At 46.6% G+C, this 13,161-nt stretch overlaps 1 protein-coding gene across 2 annotated transcripts in view; it reads left to right on the top strand.

Moving 5' to 3' along the window:
- The first annotated feature begins 2,167 nt into the window (after positions 1-2,167).
- The window catches only part of BEND4 (BEN domain containing 4), a 30,736-nt gene continuing 19,742 nt past the window's right edge, over positions 2,168-13,161 (top strand). For both annotated transcript variants that reach the window (XM_061471763.1, XM_061471766.1), the window contains exon 1: positions 2,168-2,681. In XM_061471763.1, coding sequence (XP_061327747.1) covers positions 2,318-2,681 — 364 coding nt within the window. In that variant the 5' untranslated portion in view covers positions 2,168-2,317. The remainder of the gene's footprint in view (positions 2,682-13,161) is intronic.

Genomic DNA, 13,161 nt, shown 5'->3' with positions numbered 1-13,161 from the left:
TTTGCTCCACAGGACTGATCAGCAGGACCCCCTCAGGTTAGGCACAACACAGCCTTTGGCCATGGCAGATTTCCTCATCTGAAACTCAAGGGAAAAGTCATAGAAGGATGGGGCAGGGGGGAGGATCAGGACATTTGTTAGATCTACATACCCAGAAGAACCACTAAGAGCAGAGCAGAGTTAAAACCAAGCCTTTCTAAAAACAACTGAAGGGTCATTTTGGTGGTCCAGTGGTGAACACTCAGCAGACATAAATTAAGTGCATAAAGCATGAATTCCATTTGCCACATGGCTGAGGTCCCTGCCACATTTCAGTGGTTTTGGACCCTGTTAACCTCAAACCCACTTCTCTCCTCATGTCCATAGAGATCCAACATCTACCTGACGAGTGGCAGAGAGCCCACGTAAAGGAGGCAGCTTGGAGGACATGACCTGTCAACTGCAGTTTTCTCCTTTTGTCCAAGGGTTGTTTTCTCCAACAGGAACAGAAGGGTAGTGAGCGAGTAGTGAGCTCCTAGGAATGTAGCTGACACCTGAGCAGGTAATTTTTGACCATTTATTTGAATCTAACTACTAGAAGCCTAATATTAACTTCATACAATTTTAATACTGTACCGACCTCCAGTAGCTGCTTGTCACAGCTGTGGTAGAGGCCAGTGAGACGAGACAAGGTGGAGGACACATTTTGTTTCTGAGTGGGAGCAGAGTTTCTCTCACACTTATTTCCAGTCTCTCTTTTGCATTACAGTACAGTATTTTTTTAAAGCACAGGCGATCAAAGAGTCAGGAAGCACAAAGACTTATGATTGATTTTGCTTAAATAAAATAATGATTTCTATTACACTAGCCTTTACTTAGAGGCTTCTGGCTGCTACAAGTATTTGATTTATTCTACTTGTCAAAAAAATCAAAATCAGAAACAGCACAGCTCCTTGTATGTCCTGCGTGAAAGAAATGCGCAGTTTGCAGAAGTTAGCTGAACTTTTCTGGAGGAGAGGGGCTGAAGACCACAAGAATTAATTACGTCAGTAGAGAGAAGTGCGGCTTTTTATTTCCGACTAAATACATAAAGCTGAAATGGGACAGCGATGACCACAATAAGTGGCTGAAACTCCACATGATGACAGAGGAATGATTTCCCACCACCACTGCTTAAATATAACTAAGGTGTTCTGTAATTTTACTTCCACAAGCCAGAGGGTTTATTGTAATCCTGATAAATTATAGCAGCAGAAGCAGGAGAAAAGTGGGACAGGAAAAGGGAAATGTTAATGCAAAATATAAAATTGCCTCACAGAAAAGAACGGGGAGAGGGAGAGAGTGGTTTGTTATCATTTATTTTTCTTCAGCGTATCATTCAGTTTCAGCCGTCTCCCATCTCACCCAGATCTCCACCATTTCTCAGAAACGTCTCTCGATGGCATCTCATTCTGCTCCTGTCTTTCACCAGCGTTTCATTATTTCTCAACTGTCCCTGCAAGGGTCTAGGCAGGAAACAGAGAGGAGCGGGTTGCTGGGGGGGGGACGGGGGACGGGGGACGGGGGACGGGGGGACGGACACGAGAAGAGAGGGACGAGCCTTTGCCCCACGTGTCCGCCTCATTTAAGCAGTTTGCAAAAAGCGGGCGGGGTGTGCGGGCAGGAGGCGTTGCAAATAATGTTAAATGTGATTAATCTCCCGGATTCCTGGAAATCTGACATGCATGAGTTACAGCGAAACCTCTTTTATTTCGCCATGAAACGCTTTTGCATAATGAGAAAGAAAATGTCCTCTGTGTCCTAATCAATTCTGACAGGTCCTGGACTCCCAAATGGCATTATTTATTTCACCCCTAATAACCGGGGAAGCGGCCGCGCGGCTGGCTGCGTGCGGGGACAGGGGTGGGGACAGACAACGGCGGGGCACCCGCAGCGGGGCCACAAAGTTTCTGCGCGGCTCCGCGCTCCGAGGGCTGGGCCGCTATTCTGCAGCACCGCTGGGCACGGCCCCGCGGAGCGGGAAGGGCACGGGAAGGCTCCTCGGCCGCCCCCCTCCCCCGGCGGTGCCCGTTGGCTCACCTGCCCCGCGGGGGGAGCGGGAGGCGGCAGCGGCCCCGCCAGGGCCCGCCTCCCCGCCCCGCTGCCATTAGCAGAGATTACCCTAAACACTTGCCGGTCGCCGCCCGTCTCCCTCCAGGCATTGGCGCGGCCGCCTGTCAATCAGGCCGGCGCCCCGCCGCGCCGGGGCTCCGCCGTGCCACAGAGACGAGCCGCGGCGGCGGCAGACGCAGCCCCGGAGCGGGGCCGTGTCGCGCTGGGGTAGGGGAGACGCCTGAGGATGGAGGAGGAGGAGATGCAGCCAGCGGAGGAGGGACCCAGCACCCCCAAAATCTACAAGCAGCGGGGCCCCTACAGCGTCCTGAAGACCTTCCCTGGGAAGCGGGCGGTGCTGGCCAAGCGCTATGAGAGACCCACCATGGTGGAGGTGCCCCGCGGGCGCGGAGCGGGGCAGCCCTTCCCGCACGCCGCCGAGTCGCTGCCTTACGCGCAGCACGGCCCCTTCCCTAACGGGCCCGCCCGCCCCGCTGCTGCCCTCGGCGCTGCCCAGGGACATCCCCGCCCGCCGCCGGCCCCGAGCTCTTCGGGCCGCTACGGCCCCTGCCCGGCGGCGGCGGGGAGCGGCGGCGCGGAGCTGAGCGCAGGTACCCGCAACTCCTCTCTTCTGCCGCGCAACTTGGCGGGGCACTTTGCAGCAGGCTGGAGCGGGATGAGGGCTGCGAGCTCCCCACAACACGCACACACCCACACCCCTCTGCTAGGGGGCTGGCGGCGGTCCTCAGGTCCTCCCCATGGGGGCTGGCGACGCCAGCGCCCCGGAGCTGGGTGTGGGGGGAACGGGGAGAGCGGCTGTGTCCGCCCGTCGGTGGGGCATCGCTAAAGTTCACGGGGGCGGGCGGGGCCGCTGCAGGGGCCAGCATCGGCCCCGGGACGGGGAGGGCATCGCGGGCCCCCCAACGCCGTCGGGGCTGAGGCGACGGCTGCTCGCGACTTGGCGGGGCAAGCGGCCGAGGGCCGGTTCTCACCTGCGGGAGCGGCGCCGCCGCCGCCGGTGGCAACGGGCGGGGGAAGTCCGGGCCGGGCGCTCCGCTCCACCGCGGTGTCGGCCCGGTGGGGGGGGGGGGTGTGCGGCGCGGGTGGCTGCCGGAGGGAGCGCTGGCGGTGGAGAAGGCTGATGTTAAAGAGGTGGTGATTTTAACAGGAAGAAAATAGGCTGCTTGCCTGCACCGTTTTCGTAAGATGTAGCGAGGAGCAGGGGTTGGGGTTATTTTATATTTTTTTTTTTTTGCTTTAAAGGTGTACGATACCGAGATGCTGAACGCGTATCTTTCTTCTGGTGATGGCTTGGAGTTAAAAACCACGTAGATTTTGATGTGCAACCTAAATTTGGCATCAGGAAATGGGAAATTGCATCTTTAAGCAGAGTACAATCAAAAATGAATTACAATAAATCCTATATAATTGCATAGGTCATTCTCTTTAATGAGATTTTATTAACCTGACTGTCAAGCTTTTGAGTCAGGCAGATATTTTATCTTCTTCAACTGATAAAAGTGTCAGCTATAAACCACCATATAAATATTCATAAATCTACACATCTGTGGCAGCCTATCAGCATCATTCTTTTGGACATTAAAAGCATTCTAATTACTTTCTGTCTAGCAGAGCTGAAATGCTGCCTGTTATAGTATGTGCTTGGCAGGCATGATTGCTTTTGTTTGCCATCACAAATAGCAGCATCCTATTTTATATACTGATGGTCCAGAATATATTCAGGGTTTGACTGAACAGGATGAATATTATGAAGCACCATCTGGTTTTGATAACATCGGGTATATTAACTCATCTGTTAATTTTTGACACATCAATGATTTATTTATTTAGAAAAATTGGATCCTGTTTTGGTATGTTGCTGTTTGCCTTTGTAATAAATGTGATGACATTTCCTTACTAAACAGGGAAATATGCTACTTAATAGGATATATGGCTATGTTTTAATGCCTGTTTTCACCTAGAAGCAGCCATGTACTGGATGAATTTATCATGTCTTGTTACAAATAATTCAAGTACTTCACCAAAAAGTTTAATACTTGAATAGATCAGCCTGAAAATTCATAGCTCTGATGCACAGTCCCGTGATCTGTAGCAGAACATAGTCTTTTCTTTTTTTTCTTGAAAATACTTCTAATTTGAAATGGCAAAATGGTGGTAGTTTAGTGTTTTTTGTGGCCCACAATCAAAACGCTGCCGATAAATGTGACACCTACATTTCTTTACAGAAGCAGATTATGCCATGGAAAACATTCAGCTGTCTGGTAGATGATGTACGAGGCTATATTCACAGCGAAGCCCTCTGGGCTTTGAAGAGCAGAAGTTTGGGTGCCTCTGTAGATTGTACCAGCCAGGTGCTAGAGCAGGCTTCAAAGTTTGATTCAGTCCTGTGCTCAAAACAAAACAAAAAGGTAGTTAAGGAACTGCTGTTTGTGCACCGAAGCTCTGTGAAGTCCCTGTCCCATCAAGTACGCATCCAGGCTTTACTTTAGGTTCCTCTATGGGTACCAGCATAATCCTTCTCTCAGCTAAGACTGAAGTACCAAGCACAACAGATTAGGAGAAAACAAACCAAAAATTTGCTGTACTGTGCAGAAGTGGGATTTTCTACAGGTTGTCACATGGTGCTGATAAAGCAAGAGGTGAGGTTAATACCTCCTGGGAATTGTAATCCCTGGGGTGCAGTGCTTTGCTGAGCTATGAACCTATCCTTCCTGCTTGGTGATGGGGAAACACCAAGTGCCTTGTGTTGGAGGAGCTCTGACAGTGGTAAACTGAGCTGGAAGCTCTTGAGGGTGAGCTAGTTGTGACTTCAGGGCTGTGTGTATGTAAAGTACTTCCGTCCAGTCATCCAGAGCCTTGACATCCTCTTAACAAATGTGTGAGCCAGTTAAATAGCTCTGGCTGCTGCTGGGGAAGCAGAACTGCAGTTTTACCCTGGGGAGTGGGAGCATTTGTGTGTTTTTCCATGCAGAGTTGCTCTGTGCTTTGCCCAGCATGCACAAGGTCTCTGCCCACCTGGCTTCTGGGTTCCCCACAGCTGCAAGGGGTGGGCTGGGCCCTTTCCAGAACACCTCTTAGTCAGAGGTTCATCTCCTGATAAGTAGGTGCTGTAGGGAAGGAAGGATCCTTCTCTTAACAGGTATCCAGCTGCAGGTCCACTGAGTTGTTCTCCACAAGGCAAGCAGTCACCATCTATGGCTTACAGAGTTTTCCCACTTGGCTTACCTGTAGTGCTTGGCGGGTGCTTACTTAAATGAAGGGGTGGAGAGCTGTACATAACAGTTTTGTAGAGCCACCTGTTTTGTAATTTCATTTTCACAGATTCCCCCTTTTTGTTGATAGCTCTTCTCTTGTGCAGGCAACAGTGAGCAAGCTGGCTGCTGGCTAGTGAAAAGTCCTGGGTTCAGCTGTAACAGTCAGTTTTCCCTTTCGTAGTAGCTGGTGCAGTGCTGTGTTTTGGCTGTAGTCTGAGAACAATGCTGATAACACACCCAGTGTTTTAGTTGTTGCTCAGTAATGCTTACCCCGATCAAGGACTTTTCAGTCTCTCATGCTCTACCAGTGAGGAGGGGCATGGGAAGCTGCAAGGTAGCAGAGACAGGACACCTGACTCAAAACTAACCAAAGGGGTCTTCCATACCACAGCACGTCATGCCCAGTATATAAACTGAGGGGAGCTACCCAGAAGGCCCAGATTGCTGATTCTCCTCCCCATCCCGCTGGCAGCAGAAGGGAAGAAGGCAGGGAGTGAGTGAGCAGCTCTGTGGTGCTGTTACCAGCTGGCCTTAAGCCACAACAGCTATCAACTTCAACTCTTAATGCAGTTGATTCTTAATCTTCAGGCCCCCTCAGATACAGAACATCATGTTTACTTTTGAGAGTGCACACCCCCAGCACAGCCACAAGTAAGGATGTTTCCTTATTTTTAAAGGTTTTCTTAGTGGTCAGAGGTCTTGCCAAGGGTGGATGGTTTCTTCTTCAGTCCCTCTCTAAGCGGCCACCCTGGCCTCTAGCATCCAGAAGAATTGCAGGAAGAGGGTTTAAGGGAAGGAGGAAAAGTAGGTGTTCTTGATCCTGTGCCATGGTGAGCAAAAACCTAGCTCAAGATCAGACCTTTTAGGGAAAGATTCTGCATGAGAAATGCCATCTTACAGTAAGAAATGTGGAGCTGTAGTGCAACATGAGCCTTCTCTGTCTTCTAGTGAATATGACCACTGCTGCTGCAGCAGCGTAAGCCACACAAACAGGTACATTCAGAGTACCAGCAGATACACATTTTCTTCAGTAAAATGTTTTTTCTTTATTAGTTTATTCAGTTTATTTTCCTGGTATGAAAACAATGTATATCTTTGGTAGCATGTACATTACATTATTATAGTTAACCAAAGAAATTCCTCTTCCTTAGGAAAACATACTATAGACCTTACAGTGTGCCTTAAAATTTAAAGTGGTCTTTCATTGAATGGGTAGAAAGAAGAGCAAAGCTGTCTTAGAGGTGTTGTTCCAGTGCTAACAACCTGGCATCTTTAACACAACCAATTAATAAATCTCTGTTATGCCTGGACACCAGAAAGTTTTTTAAGTGAACAGAGAAGGTGAAGATCATTAATTTGGCTTTAACAAATAAGTTGGGAATCCTCATCTGAAAGTAGATCTATCAGATCAGTACTGAAATGGCTAAACACTTGTCTTCATCCACTGGGCTGTCTTTGTGATCTTCATGCAAAATGCCCAAGAAAGCATTGCTTAGTCATAGGAGGTGTCAAATGACTGTGAGAATGAAGACCTTAGGCCCACCATAGGAAAGGATCTTATTTGAGACCACCTTAAGAACCTGAATGTGCACAAGTCCATGGGACCTGATGAAATCCATCTGCGGGTCCTGAAGGAGCTGGCAAATGAAGTTGCTAAGCCACTGGCCATCATATTTGAGAAATCATGGCAGTCAGGTGAAGTTCCCAACAACTGGAAAAAGGGAAATATAACCCCCATTTTCAAGAAGGGGAAAATGGATGACCTGGGGAATTACAGACCAGTCAGTCTCACCTCTGTGCCAGGCAAAATCTTGGAGCAGATTCTCCTGGAAGGCATGCTAAGGCACATGAAAAACAGCAAGATGCTTGGTGACAGCCAGCATGGCTTCACTAAGGGGAAATCCTGCCTGACCAATTTGGTGGCCTTCTATGATGGGGCCACAGAACTGATGGACAGGGGTAGAGCAGTTGATGTCATCTACCTGGACTTGTGCAAAGCGTTCGACACTGTCCCACATGACATCCTTGTCTCTAAATTGGAGCGACATCAATTTGATGGATGGACCACTTGGTGGATAAAGAACTGGCTGGATGGCTGCATGCAAAGAGTTGTGGTCAATGGCTCAATGTCCGGCTGGAGACCAGTAACGAGTGGCATCCCTCAGGGATCGGTGTTGGGACCGGTCTTGTTCAACATCTTTATCTCTGACATGGACAGTGGGATTGAGTCCCCCTCACCAAGTTTGCCGATGACACCAAGCTGTGTGGTTCAGTTGATACGCTGGAGGGAAGGAATGCCATCCAGAGGGACCTGGACACGCTTGTGAGGTGGGCTGATGCCAGCCTCATGAAGTTTAACCATGCCAAGTGCAAGGTCCTACACCTGGGCTGCGGCACTCCCAGGCACAGCTACAGGTTGGGCAGAGAAGAGATTCAGGGCAGCCCTGTGGAGAAGGACTTGTGGGTGTCGGTTGATGAGAAGATGAACATGAGCCAGCTTCAGTGTGTGCTCGCAGCCCAGAAAGCCAACCATATCCTGGGCTGCATCAAAAGGAGCGTGACCAGCAGGTCGAAGGAGGTGATCCTGCCCCTCTACTCTGCTCTTGTGAGACCCCACTTGCAGTACTATATGCAGTTCTGGTGTCCTCAACATAAGAAGGACATGGAACTGTTGGAACAAGTCCAGAGGTGGCCCACAAGGACGATCAGGCGGCTGGAGCACCTCCTGTATGAAGATAGGCTGAGAAAGTTGGGGCTGTTCAGCCTGGAGAAGAGAAGGCTGTGTGGAGACCTCATAGCAGCCTTCCAGTATCTGAAGGGGGCCTATAAGAATGCTGGGGAGGGACTCTTCATTAGGAACTGTAGTGACAGGACAGGGGGTAACGGGTTAAAACTTTAACAGGGGAAGTTAGATTGGATATAAAGAAGAAGTTCTTTACTGTAAGGGTGGTGAGGCACTGGAATAGGTTGCCCAGGGAAGTTGTGAATGCTCCATCCTTGGTGGTATTCAAGGCTGGGTTGAACAGAGCCTTGGGTGGCATGGTTTAGTGTGAGGTGTCCCTGCCCATGGAGGGGGGTTGGAACTTGATCTTAAGGTCCTTTCCAACCCTATTCTTTGATTCTAAATGCTCTCAATTTTGTGACCTAAGCATAGACATTTACTGCAGTGTTCGTATCTAAAAGAGTAATGACAAAGTCTGTGCATGGGCAAAGCCATGTCCATGCTGCTGCCCAGGATGTAAATTAATAATATGGTAATAATTGAACAAATCAGGAAATACCAATCATCAGGTGAGAGAACTGAAATACTGCAAAGTGGAGGGTGAAGTGATTGGAATTGCTAAGGTCCTGGACTTCGGAATCTTGCTGAAAGTTGCATACTAATGAATACATTCCTTGCAGAGGAGAATGTATGGTATTGAGGCCCACTCTGTAGTTATAAAGATGACTTTTAAAACCAGCTGCCCAAGATTTCAGTGGGAACTGTGGAAGAGCCATGACCTGAATCCAGAGGCATTGAAGCCCAGCACAGTGTGCTATTAATAAATCTGTCTGGTCTAAGTATTGAAAAGATCCTCAGGTGTAGGAAGAGCTGATGTTACACCTGCCAGTCTTCCCAGACATCTTTTCTGATGCGTCAGTGTAGGTGTCATGTTGAGTTTCAGAAGTTTGCTCTTAGTGAAAACCTGGGTTTAATCTGGCAGTTGGATAGCTAAGAAGCCCCACAGTTCAGCATCAATGAGAAAAAGACGTAAAGACAAATGCTATATCTGGGAGTTGGTGCCTGATTTGCCATATGATAATACCTTCAGGTTGCTTGAATTCTTAAATAATCTGGGTAGAAATACTTGCATTTTTAGGAATTTAATCCTGCTCTGTTAGCCCTTGATAGGCCTGATCGGGAAAGTCCACTTTCAGGCAAAAGTCTGGTCAAAGTTAGTAGAAGTTCTGTAAGACTAAAGGCCTTAGAGTCTGAGACATTAGAATTATATGCATGGTGAGCATTGTAATAAGGAAAAAGGATATCACAATAAGACTTCAATATACTGTTTACACTGTTCAAGTCTGGTGCAGTGTCCTGAGTTCAGCTATAGCAGCTATTTTTCTCCTTTTTAGTAGCTGGTGTAGTGCTGCATTTTCAACTTTAGCCCAAGAACAACACTGATAACATGCGTGTCTTTAGTTGTTACTGAGTAATGTTTACTCCAATCAAGGACCTTTCAGTCTCATACTCTGCCAGTGAGGAGGGGCATGGGAAGCCAGGAAGAAGCAGAGACAGGACAGCCGGCCCAAACTAGCCAAAAGGGTATTCCATACCACAGCACGTCATGGCCAGTATAGAAACTGGGGGGAGTTACTCAGAATAGTCTGGGTATCCGTCAGCAGGTGGTGAACAGTTGCATTGTGCATCACTTGTGTTTATTGTTTTCATTTCCTTTTCCTCTTTTATATTCTCTTCCCTTGTTATTTCCCTTATTATTATTGGTGGTATCATTAGTGATTTGTGTTATACCTTAGTTACTAGACTGTTCTTGCCTCAACCTGTGGGAGTTACATTCTTTTGATTCTCCTTCCATCCCTCTGGGAGAGGGAGAGAGGGAAAAGGGGGCATGAGCGAGTGGCTGCATGGTTCTGAGTTACCAGCTGGGCTTAAACCACAACATGCAGTCATTTCAATGGAATCGTCCTTTCCTACAATATACACACATTACATTAAATCAATTAAGAATCATATATCAGTGATTATTTAGTAGTAATCACATAAAGCCAACTTTTTGTCATTTCTTAGCGATTAGGCATTGTACAGTGCTTGCATTTCTAATTACAGACAGTCTGTAAAAGCAGTTCCAATTTGTATGATATATGCTAAACGGGCAGCATTTGTTTCTATTGTTGATCCATCACAAGAAATAACTGTAGTTATTATTCTCATTTGGGGTTGTTTGGACTGTGGGTACAGGTACTGTTACTGCTGTCAAAGTGGTTCCTGCTTCAGCACAGAGCCATATGTTTGCAAAATGTGTGCTGAGAGCATCCCTCACTATTGCTGCCCAGTGGTACCTACAAAAAAGCATTTGTGAATCTTTATGGTGGCATTTCAAAATAGCCCTGCCTTGTCATGACTTTCATTTTTATGTCTTTGAATATGGGTTAAAGTGAAGAGAAAAACAGTAATTGCTGTTGTTATGCCTTTGTAGTAGATCTAATACTGAGCTAAGGATTAAATCAATACTGTCATTTCTATATAAAATTTCAGTTACATTTTAAGCCATTATCTCAGTGAATATGCATTCACTCGCTGCCTAATGCATTCAGTTTTACAACAAAACTAATAATTAATTTTATCTTCGCTGATGTTAGTGTGTATTATAGTGTTCTTCAAAACTGGTATTTGCAATGTCATTTTGCAGAATTTTAGGAGAAACTATAATGTTAGAATAACATCTCTTACACCAGTCTAATCCCTTTTCAGTTGTTTCATTCATATTTTGTCCTCTTGCAACAAGGGTATGTAAGGAATGAGTAACTGGTTTGTCAACAGGGACCATAATGATTAAAATACAAACAATAAATATGACTTCAGGTCTGGAATCAGATTATAGGATTAAAATGAATGAAAAACCTGCTCTGTAGTAGGACTGCAAAGTTCCAATCAATATCAATGTATAACAATTTTAAAGGGAAAATGTGGAGGTAAAGAAATAAGGCATAGAAAGCCCAACTTGAGGTTGTTAGTGATGCTTGAGTTCCTTGATTTTCATTTGGTTTATCAGTAGGTTCCAGCTAGAAAGCTGCAATGTTAACCATTCTTTTAATTTATATTATCTCCATTGTGCTGTTTTGTTTTGTCCTTGTATCATAAGAGTTAAAGACCTCTACCTAAGCTGGCCTTAGGTTAATGCAGTAAAAGGGAAGGAGGGACAGCAGGTATGGAGGGTACAGAGCAGCTGACACCTCACCAGCACCCCCTTGCAAAGGGGGAAGTAGTACCTGCGCATTTCTGCCCTTTTGAGTTGTAGTGTGGAAATAGGGCATTGGTTAATGTTTTGAATCAAAGATGCGTTGGAGAAATCTGCTCTCGTTCATCTGAGCCTATCTACAGGAGCGCGGTAGGACTTGTCAGCACAGGAGGCAGATAGTGAGGATGCTTCAGGTGGTCTTAGGGGCACCCCAATCTTTCACATGCAGGTGGGCTCTCTTTGCTTTGCCCTGGGCAGCCTCGTAGCCCAGCACTATGCCTGTGCTTACTCTGTCCATCTCACCATCATTATGGTTAAGTCCTTGGGAAATCACAGTCTCGGGTTTTGTACTGGGGGGGTCTTCTTGGGCTGTGTTCAAGACTAAAAGCATTTGTATGCTGCTTCAGCCTTCTCTGCAGAGATCTGGAGGATGCTAAAAATGCAAAGTAGTGTTGTTTTAAATATTCTTCAGGCCAGATGTACTAACCTCAGTGTGAAGTAGATTTTCCACCAGAAGGTGTATCTTCTGGATCATGGAGAAGGGCCATGAGAAGTGCCACCTCTGAAAGGCGTGGTTTCTGAACATTTCTGTTCTTTACGTATTATCAATGTGATGAAGCTATGTTTTCACTTCTGGTGATGACGTTATGATAAATCAAGGTCTGGGGTGCTTAGTCTCATGCATCTGTCACAGGTTGCCTTTTGAAAAATAAATGCGTTTGTCACTTTCTAAAAGTCAAGCCTGCCTGAGAAGAGCTCTCCAAAATTGGCAGTGCTTAAACCTACCAGGCTTTTGATTTTTTTCTTTTAAATCTCATGCAAAATGTTAGTTGCATCTTTGCAGACACCTAAAGGAGCTCAGCTGTGAATAAGCTAAAAAAAATTTTTTAAGTATTATTTTTATTGGGGAACCTAACAGGTCATATCATAAATGTCTTGGTAATTTACCATCTGTGTCCAAGAACTGTTACAGCAGCTTGAGCTATATACATAGTGCAGAAGTGAACTGCGCAGATTTAGGTTGTAGCTGCTATTGCTCCCTGAGACGTGACACCTTCTGTCATTAGTGGCAGTGCTGACAAGGTGCAGCATGGCATTCTTATCCTGCTTGCACAGCTGTGCTCCCGCCTTTGGAAATTGCTGCACGGCCCTGTATAGGGTTTCCTGATTGTGTCCAGAGCAGCTTGAAGAGCTCTGCACTGCTTTCCAGTATGTGATACTGGCCTGCCCACAAACTCGCAGGAGGTCAGCAGAGCAGAAAAGATTGCTATCCTGTCCAGAGGAGCTTCATGTTGTACATTTGGTGTCTTTCCTCAGAGGAAGAAGAGGGAAGAAGGTTTGCTTATTGCTTGAGCTGTTCTTGGACATATCTGGAAACCAAAGCAGAAGAAACAGAAGGAAACTCTATAGAATTGGGGGCAAGTCATGTGAAGTGTCCCAATGTCAAGCAAGTGCAGCAAAGATGAGACGGAATAAAAACAAAGCTTGGAAGCCTTGTTGAAGGGGAGCAGGGGATAGGAGGAAGGTGTAGTGTGAAGTCCTGCAAATGTGCAGGCAAGTGCCTGCCAGGAGCTTGAGATAGGCTTCAAGTACTTACATGAACTTTTAATTGTAGAAGATTGCATGAAAATTGTGTTTTCTTCCCCATTTTCCTGTCTTAATCCCTCTGAAAGAAGATGGCAGTAAGCAGTGACTATTACCACAATGCATTTCTGATTAACAGCAAGGGCACAAGGGCACTCTCAAAATAGAAGCAAAGTCAGGATTGTTTTAAATCACAGTGTTGCAGAAGTATTAAAGCAGAAGCCATAATTTTAATGTGTTCATAAATAAAATGCATGCTACTGTAAACAGTT

The sequence above is a fragment of the Pezoporus flaviventris genome, unplaced genomic scaffold (genome assembly GCF_033815535.1).
Source record: "Pezoporus flaviventris isolate CSIRO_AGI_PZ_B2104156 unplaced genomic scaffold, CSIRO_AGI_Pfla_v1 ptg000002l, whole genome shotgun sequence".
In the NCBI taxonomy this organism is placed as follows: domain Eukaryota; kingdom Metazoa; phylum Chordata; class Aves; order Psittaciformes; family Psittacidae; genus Pezoporus; species Pezoporus flaviventris.
This window is presented reverse-complemented; position numbering and strand designations above follow the sequence as displayed.